The sequence below is a fragment of the Ictalurus furcatus genome, chromosome 26 (assembly GCF_023375685.1).
Source record: "Ictalurus furcatus strain D&B chromosome 26, Billie_1.0, whole genome shotgun sequence".
NCBI classification, from domain to species: Eukaryota; Metazoa; Chordata; class Actinopteri; order Siluriformes; family Ictaluridae; genus Ictalurus; species Ictalurus furcatus.
Genome location: NC_071280.1, coordinates 18,579,541 through 18,588,808, shown reverse-complemented (window position 1 = coordinate 18,588,808; position 9,268 = coordinate 18,579,541). Strand labels below are relative to the sequence as shown.

The 9,268-nt window shown below is 38.5% G+C and overlaps 1 protein-coding gene across 1 annotated transcript in view; it reads left to right on the top strand.

The window, feature by feature from the left end:
- The window catches only part of dennd1c (DENN domain containing 1C), a 16,274-nt gene extending 8,802 nt beyond the window's left edge, over positions 1–7,472 (top strand). The window contains exons 15-22 of the mRNA XM_053615283.1: positions 790–880; positions 1,412–1,452; positions 1,589–1,645; positions 2,104–2,145; positions 2,378–2,497; positions 3,498–3,586; positions 5,877–6,069; positions 6,181–7,472. Coding sequence (XP_053471258.1) covers positions 790–880; positions 1,412–1,452; positions 1,589–1,645; positions 2,104–2,145; positions 2,378–2,497; positions 3,498–3,586; positions 5,877–6,069; positions 6,181–7,161 — 1,614 coding nt within the window. The 3' untranslated portion in view covers positions 7,162–7,472. The remainder of the gene's footprint in view (positions 1–789; positions 881–1,411; positions 1,453–1,588; positions 1,646–2,103; positions 2,146–2,377; positions 2,498–3,497; positions 3,587–5,876; positions 6,070–6,180) is intronic.
- Positions 7,473–9,268: the final 1,796 nt, after the last annotated feature.

Here is a 9,268-nt window from a genome sequence, read left to right as displayed (position 1 = left end):
GTGCACACACACACACACACACACACACACACACACACTTTCCCTTTTACTTCTTGCATCAGAATTGATTTTGATTCTAATTGAGTCTGATTCTGGAAGAGAAATGCCCCAATAGTGCCCTCTAGTGTTCAAATATTTACTTTGCAGTGCATATAGAGTAACAGCACCAGTAAGTAATAAAGAGATAAAGAGAATAAAACCTGACATCTCTGATGAAGGCACCTTCAGTCATTCTAATCCTCTTTCCTGTGTAGTGTCCACACTTATCGACCATCAATTTAAGGCTCATTTTCTGTTATATTTTAGGAAAATTATATAATGCGTATATCTTCTGTAGCTCGCTAGACTATTTGTTGTTCTCATCTTTATGTACTGTAGCAAATGTTTTATAACAAACAGTATATCCCTCGATGTATATCATGGAATTCGTGTTGCTTTAGGCCTATTTAACCATGTCTCAGAGAGGACCATGATGTCAGAGTATGACGACTACTTCTTCTTTTTATTATTATTATTCCAGGCATATTGTTTTAGCTTTTTTACTCATGGACAATCCATTTACTTTATAATATATGTAATATTTTGACAGAACAAAAATTCATATGTGTATAAACGACTGAAAGGTTTAAAATAAAAATATGACTTTATATTAATCCATTCATTAATCAGTAAAGTGAATGGTCAAAAAAAAACGCAGTTATTTTCATTTGCGCTTTTATACTCGTACAAGACGTTACCTCAGCGTAACGCCTCGTCACGTCACTGAAACATATAAACGTGTGCTTCCAGTTTATTGACGGACGTCTAGAGATGCTCAATCGAGAGAAAGAGCCAGACGACCTGTTTGAGGAGGAAATACTGCAGTGCGGCGCATCGTCAGGTTCGTGGTTTATCTCCTCACGTTCATAAATGTGCTCGAAAGTCCAGAAATCCTTATGATATAGCAGCTATAAACATGCCTTCCTCTTTCATTCTCTCTTAATAAGACCAAAAAAGAAAAAAAAAGAAAAAAGCACTGACTGTTACAAAGCACTGACACTGGAGACTCCTTCCATTGGATACTTTACATAAACATCTCATTACAGAAAACTTCATTGTAGCAGTACATTTTTTTAAATTCTGTGTATCTTGTGAATGAGCGGTTGCTATAGAAACGATAACGTACTAGAACGAGCGCATTAATATTAATATAAACCTGTGATGTGCAGATGCACTACTGTCAGAGCTGCTGTTATAGAAAATTAATTAATCAACACCTTCTGACCAATCACAACCCAGAATTCAGCAGCACCCGAATATCTTCTAGTTAAAATGTAAAGGATTGAAATTTATTTTCTAATAATTACATGGTTTATTTCAATAACGTTTTGATTTGTTTCGATTCAGTAATATTATTTTGTCCACGCATCAGGTGGCGCAAAATCTTACCAGCAGTGGATGGGGAACCTGAAGGTCAGTTTTATCCTCCACAAACTCATCCATGTGCTGTATTTGGTCCTGTTTTCTAAAATGCCATGAGAGCGGTGAAACGCTCCGAGTCGATGAACCGAGTCGTGTTGTAACGTTATCGTCCTTCACTGCTTTACAGAAAGGAGGAGGATCTCTCATTCTGACGGTCAAGTCCAAGGCTCAGATGTACAAAAACGTGAGTGGTATTTCAGTCCAATCGTGTGAATATCGACTCAATTAAAAAATATTAAATCAGTTTCAATTCAATTCAGTTTGATTTGTATGGCACTTTTAACAACGGACATTGTCTCAAAGCAGCTTTACAGAAACATATAAACACAGGATACGGATTTTAAGTGTGAATTTATCCCTATTGAGCATGGCGACGGGTTTCATTATTTATAGTATGAATTGTTCCGAACGACATGCGTTTGGTCAGTTTGGGCACGATTACGGTTGGAGCTCAAGTCTTCAGGAAGGTAAAGCTCCAGGAACAGGAGATTGATATGATTTATATTGCATTACGTCACACACTCTTTATTGATTGATTGAAATGTATCTTTCCAGCAGCAGCTCACTGATCAAGCTTTGTGTTTTCTCAGAAGGCGTCTACGTTTCTAGTAACTCGTTTTATCTCCTGCTCGACTGTTTCAGGTCACATGTCATAGCAAGCTGAAGAACCTCATTTCATCAAAGGTGAGACACAAGGCGTGTGTGAGAGAGAGAGAGTGTGTGTGTGTGTGAGAGAGAGAGTGTGTGTGTGTGTGAGAGAGAGAGTGAGTGAGTGAGAGAGAGAGAGGGAGAGAGGGAGAGAGAGAGAGAGAGAGTAGTAGTAGTAGTAGTAGTAGTAGTAGTAGTAGTAGTAGTAGTAGTAGTAAGACAGAGACAGCCAGTGAAGAACATTCATCTTTGCTTGTATTTCTCTCAGGAACAGAAACAAGCTCACATGCTCCAGAGAGGAGGGTCTGTGTGCGGCACACACCCGTACCGCGTCAACAAATCAGACTGCCTTCAGGACAGATTACCGATCACACAGCATTTTGGAAAGGTGACTCTTGCACCCCACACAGCAGTAGAGCGAAAACGGTTGAAGACATTCACTGTGATAACCAAAACAATAATCAATAATAATAATAAAGGTACATGTGATCTAAAACAACCCGATAATTCGGTTTTCGCGGATTAGGATTTGACGTGTTACAGTTTAATTCAGTGTTATTTAGTTTGTCACAATGGTGAAGAAATACCTCTTGGGTTTTTGTCTCGTTGATATAAGGTGTGTGTGAAATCTTTATTTACAGCAGTAATCTCATGACGTCAGTGATTTCAGGTTTCATTAGGACGATTATAAATGTAACCTAAACATAAAACCGACACCAGTACGGATTTATTTTCCGAACATAATCCATCTGATTCAATATTACGCTGATTATTCAGATAGTATTCTGGCTGTTCATTGAAGCTGTAGAGCTTTTACTTTATTTATTTTTATTTTTTCAGAACGAACACGTTTTTCTTTAAATTCTCATCAAATTCAAGATTAGGAAAATGGGGTAGTTTTTTTTGGTTTGGGGGTTATTGATGATGGGATTAAAATCTATTCAAAAGTAGAATAATATATTTGATAATAGTGCGATATATAAACAATTTACTGATTTATTTGTTATTTCCGTCACCGTCACAAAAAAATAAAAATAAAAAAAATAAAAATTATGGACCCCTATTACAACAATCAGATTCATGAGACGTTATAATGGAACCCCAGACAAAATAAACTACCCTCCCCGGGGACCATTTTATCGGGCCGTGTACTTCTATCTATATTTTTAGGAAATAGACTTGTTTAAGGTCAGACACTCACTGGGTTTCAAAGACATTTTCCAGTTAGTCAAGCGTGTTAAAACTGAAGTCCATGCTCATTCTTCTCCATCCATTAGTTTTAAGAGCTCCGATATTCAAAACGCAAAGATTTAAGATGAGCTCTGTTTGAGTTTGGATTAAAATATTGATTACAAACATGGATGTTAATGATGACATTGTTTTTCCAGTCCCGACCTCGCAGGCCCACACGCAAACCAACCGTCCAGCAGGGGGAGGAAACACCGCAAGACAACAGTGGCAGCTGGGGAGACGAGTGGTGAGTGTGTGTGTGTGTGAGAGAGAGAGAGTGAGTGTGTGACAGTGAGATTGTTCACATGCTAAAAGAACACAGATATAGGGATGGTCACAACCAGAGGTGGGTAGAATAGCTAAAAAGTTTACTCAATTACAAGTAAAAGTATTTCTATGAAGAACTACTCATGGAACAGTAACAGTTGTTAATAATAATGTTAATAATAATGTTAATAACGTTATGTCGAGTAATGTGTTTATAATACACTTCAAGTACATTTTTTGAAAAGACAAGTCACTTTGTTCCTCAGAGGCAGTTGTTGGACCTCCCCGTTGCATCCCTGTGTATGATGAAGTTATCTAATCATTTCTAACAGCAGCTCGACTGCAAACCGCAGGGTCATACTGACGCGCTCGCTCTAACGCGTTATTCTTTCTATAGTAACCGCTCATCCACAGGGAGTTGTACAACACAGGCCTGTTTCACAAAGCGAGCTGAACAACCTCTGAGCTGCGGAGAAAGTTTTGGGTCGAGGGAAATAAAGAAGTCCAAATTGGGTTAATTAAAAGGTTAACAGGTTTCATGATGCTGGTTATCAACTTTCTCAGTCAGCCCAGGTTTTAACTCTGAATTAAATGTTTACTCATCTTAAGTCATTCTTATCTTATCTTATAAATCACATAAAATCCAGACTTTTGCAGCAAACAGGCAGCAATGTTCAGCATGGGGGGAAAAAAGCAGGTGAGCATACTTCTGATTGAAGAGCAAGAAATTATTATGCAGACACATTAAAAGTTGATTTAATCCTCCATTAACCACAAAAAGCAGGTAAAAACACACAAGTTTACTTTTATAGGCTTGCAGTGAGAATAAACCGGGGTGTGTCTGGGTTCTAAAACTTACAACCCTGACATGTTCCGTGTCATTTGATTTAATATAAATGTAAATTATTTCATTAAATATTATTAAAATAAATATCAGTTTGTGAAAATGTATTATGACAGGGATAATACCGCAGCATGCATGTACAGTAATGTGCAAAAGTTTTAGCCACCCTATTTATTGATTGATTTATTTTTTAAGTACAAACATTTTTATAGATTTTTATTTTATGTCTTCTACACTATCGAGTCAGTACGAAAACATTTCCAAGCATTATGAAACAAAATGAAACGTTACAGTAAAATGTTTGTACGTCAGTAAAGAAAGCAGAGTATGAAGTTGGTAAGAGACTTTTCAGACTAAAAACAGAACAAAGGCTGCTGGGATTTGCTGCAAAAATAAGAAGCGAGTGCGACGGTCAAAATCTCCAGAGGAACCATGTCTGGTTCTGCAAGATGCTCGATAACACTTACAGCTCATTTCCTTATAAAACTGCACTAATTCTACCTGAGACTACTTTTTTTTTAAGCAAAGGGTCATCACACCAAATATTACCTTTGTTTCATTTGTTACCGTTTACTGCTCTATATAGTATTATTTTATTTTCTTTGCTCTACAGCATTTCTTTGCATGTGCCTGAAACTTTTGCACAGTACTGTACAGTATATACCACTCGCAAAGAACCACAAAGCAATACATAGGCTACAGTTTGCGGTACAGTAAGAGCGTGGCGTCGGCGTGTCAGACTTATGTGCGGCTCAAGAAGCCGGTATAGATCAACTGTACCATCTGCCGAAAATTCATATCTTTCATACAGAAGGTCATCGGGAAAACCGACGGTTAACCCACTAAAAAAAAAAACATTCCACCTTGTTGAGATGAAACTAAACACAAACTTACCCGAGTAGCCACTGAAACTGCTTCATTAAACAGGCCTCAGATTCTTCACATAAAAGGATTAAAAATGTATAGAATTGTTGATATGGTGAGGTTTTATATAAGATGTTTGACATTAAAGGAAGGAGTCTCCAGTGTCAGCACTTTGAAAACAGTCAGAGTTAAAGCTGAGAGTTTACACTACTTTGCGGTTTCTTGGTAACACGACAAGCTGCAGTTTTGTCTCAAGTTTGCTGGTGAGGAAACATAATGTTTATAGTTTAATGTTTATAGTTGCGATAACGCAAGTGTTTCACAATCTTAATGGAATAATGTAGTTACAAGCGGATAAAAAGTATAATATTCTTTAACGAAGAATAAATGTTAACCGTTGCTGTGGTATAAAGAGAATAAAGCAATTGGGGATATGCCGTTATAGTAAAATAATCAACTAGAGCAGTAATAAGAGTATCATCGCTCCACCCCATCACTCAGTATTCTGCTAGAACCACACCACACCACACACAGGTTCATTTTTTCGAGTATTTGTGTGCAGTTGTGTAGAGTTGGCTTCTGATGACCTCACCGAGGAGGACGAGTTCTCCGTGATGGCTGATCTTGAGGAGATGGACCTGCTTGGGGAGATCTTCGACACATTAAGCACGCAGAGCTCCACAGAGCCGGGCTTGCTGTACAGCACACGCAGCCTCGACGTCTTCACCTCCGACTGCACTGACTTCATCAACAGAGTGAGCACACACATGCACACGCAATCAATCTTCAAAGCTTTTTCAGCAATAAATAAATAAATAGATAAAGAAATTAATCTATTTTTGTCAATTTACCCCTCATGTGTCCAGAGGAGCTTAGCCACACCCAGTCAGGAGAGCTTGAGTCTTTCCACTGGGAACAATGGCAGTCTGATGAGCTGGGAGGAGGGGCTTGAAGAGGGGCCAGATATAGAGGAGGAGGAGTCCGAGCTGCCAAACGACGAACCAGAAAGGGGCATGAGAGATGGGTTGAGAGAGGGTCACATTACCTCAGGGGAGGAGGAGCCATGTGTGGATCTTGGAAGATTAGAGGAGGATCTCATGGATCTAAGACAGGAACTTGAAGAGGAGCTGAATGGAAACTGTAAGAAAACTAGCACATCATCCAGAGAAGATCAGGAGGATACAAGCAGACCATGCAGGGAAGATAAGAAGGAACCTAGCAGACCATCTGAAGTAGTGCCAGGTGAAACTATCAGATCATACAGAAAACATCATCAGGAAAATAGCAGCTCACCAGGAGAAAATCAGGAAAGAACTTGGCAGTCCAAACCTGATGATGATAATGGGGAAAGTAATGGAGCCCAGGAGAGGCAAGTAAAAGAGGCAATAAACAACACACACCATTCAGGACACCAAGATCTAACTCAGAAGAACAACAACCCAGGGAGTCTACCTAGAAACTCTCCCCAGGAAAAGGAGCACCTTGCTGAGGAACAACTGAATGCAGACAGTTTGGTTAATGCAGCCAAAAAAGATGAGGGACAGGAAGAGTGCAGAGACCAATCGACTCCTAAAGTGCTCTCCAAAGTGGCCCTGTTCCAGGTCAAGGCCTACCAGACCAAGGGCTCACCTGAGACCGTAAGACCCAGTTATGGCCACAAAACTTTAGATACACCTCTAAACATCTCTCAACGAGGCCCTGAAGCCCTTCGGGTAACCGCGAGTACAAAAACTGATGACTTGACCATAAAATCACCAACCACATCTAATTTATCATCCACAGCCACAGAGGACGAAGACCTTCCTCTACCGAAAGTGTCTGAACTTAAAAAGAGATTTGAGCAGTGACTGACTGCAGGGATCGTTTCATGGCCATGTCAGTGTTAGCTGCCAGAGATGCCCAACTTTATTTGGAGTGACCACAGAGGTGTATTATTAAGAAAAGCACAAGCAGATGTCTAGGTTACTCAAGCACATCCTACTATTAATGTGTAACCTATTAAAGTGCGGTCGATACAGTACTTGCTCCACTGTTGCACAACAGTCCTACTTTTCAAACCAGTTCGCAAAACTGAACATTTAAAAGCACATTTTTTTTGTCCATTTTTAAAAAAAAAAAAAAAATCAATTTCTTTCTAAATAAATCTTATAGACTTTGACGGTGTTATTTTTTTCCCCCCATGAGAAAAAAAAGTATATTTACACTCATTAACAATATTACACTCACTGATGATAGTTCCTGAAACTCTCCAAAGAAATATATGAAGGAGTGCACTGGTTCTGGAAATCTGGAATTTAGAAGCTAAAGTAGACAAAATCTTTACTCAAGTAAGAGAGCAATTACCCTTTTTAAAAAAAAAAAAAAAAAAAAAAAAAATGAAAGTAAATACTCTTGGGTTTAAAAAAAAAAAAAAAAAAAAAAAAAACCTTTACACACAACACCACATTCTTCACCTAGTTAAGATTTAAGTAAATCTTTTAAACATCAGTCAAGTAAATTATGAAAGTAAAAGTAGAAGGAAACTTCACAAAATAAAAAGATGTCCATTTTCTAATCATATGCTGATTTTAGTTACTCGTGGTAATGTATTGCCTCTTTCACCAGTAAACCATGTAACATGGGAAAATACTGCATGAGCTAAGGCTAATTAATTTAGTCCTTCCCTAACTTAGTCTTGGCCCCTCACCAGTTAGATCTCCCCATCATACAGTACAATAGCAACCAACCAGGGAGGGTGAAGACAGTCACGTGTTTCCTCTGAGACGTGTGTAGCCAGCCACCCACGTCTTTTTAAACTGTTGCTCATGCTGCACCTGCAAGCAACGTCTGAATTACGATGTTCTCAATTCTACTCAAAAACAGGTCTAATGCAGCAAAGCAACAAACCAAACCAGGGCAAATGGTTCCTGGGAAGAATCCTATGGTGCATGCGGTGCGACATTTTTCAGTTCCTCACTCACAACTTTAGTTCCTACCTGCGATGAGTTCATATGTACTGTCTGACATGCAAAAAATAAATAAATAATGAAAATCTTGTAAACATCGTTTGTTTCATCTCATCCTCTCATATACGACCTCTAATGAAATGTGTATAGAGACTTTACGGAGAAAAATAAAGCTCGGAAAAAACTGGTGTCTCTGGTAGTGTTGGGTAAGTTACTTAAAAAAAAAAAAAGTTATCCACTACAGATGACTAATTACTACTTTAAAACTAAAGTGATTACATTATTGAGTACTGCGTGTGAAAAGTGATCAGATTACTCATTACTTTACTTTCAAAACGTACAAAAATACACTATAAAAAGTGGAACTCGTAGTCCTTTCAGTAATTTTTGCATGCGTCAGTGTATGACATGATCAGAAAAAGTCGGATTAATCATAAAACCTGCCTTGGGTCTTGTCATAAGACTACCAGATCGATAAAATATCAAACTTTTCTAACTCGGCTAGTTTGGTGTCGCTAGGCACAGCTACGCTATCACTGTATGAGTTTAGCTGCTACAGAGTCATGCAGAGTGAAACTCAGTTCTTTCAGTAATTTTAGTACGTCACTGTAGGACATGATCAGAAAAAGTTGGATTTTTCATAATTATCTTTCCTTCTGCTCTGCTCAGATCACGTTCACGTAAACTGGAACTCATAGACGTTTACACGCCTTGTTTTCCTGCTCAGCGTCAGAGGATGATACTGGTTCAGTTTCAACACCTTTACTGGTTAAAAAAAATTATAATAAAGAAATCGACGTGTATCCATTTTTCCTCACACTGACTGTGAGCTAGCGTTTGGCAGAATTGAGACACGTCAGCCAATAAGACGCGTGTATTTCCACGAATTTTCTTGTCTGATCAGTCTTGCCTCCGTTCAAAGATATGAAATTACACGCCGTCTTTTACTGACGTTCAGTTACGTCGTGAAAAACCACTCCAAGTGGAAATTATCCAGCGATAAAGAGAA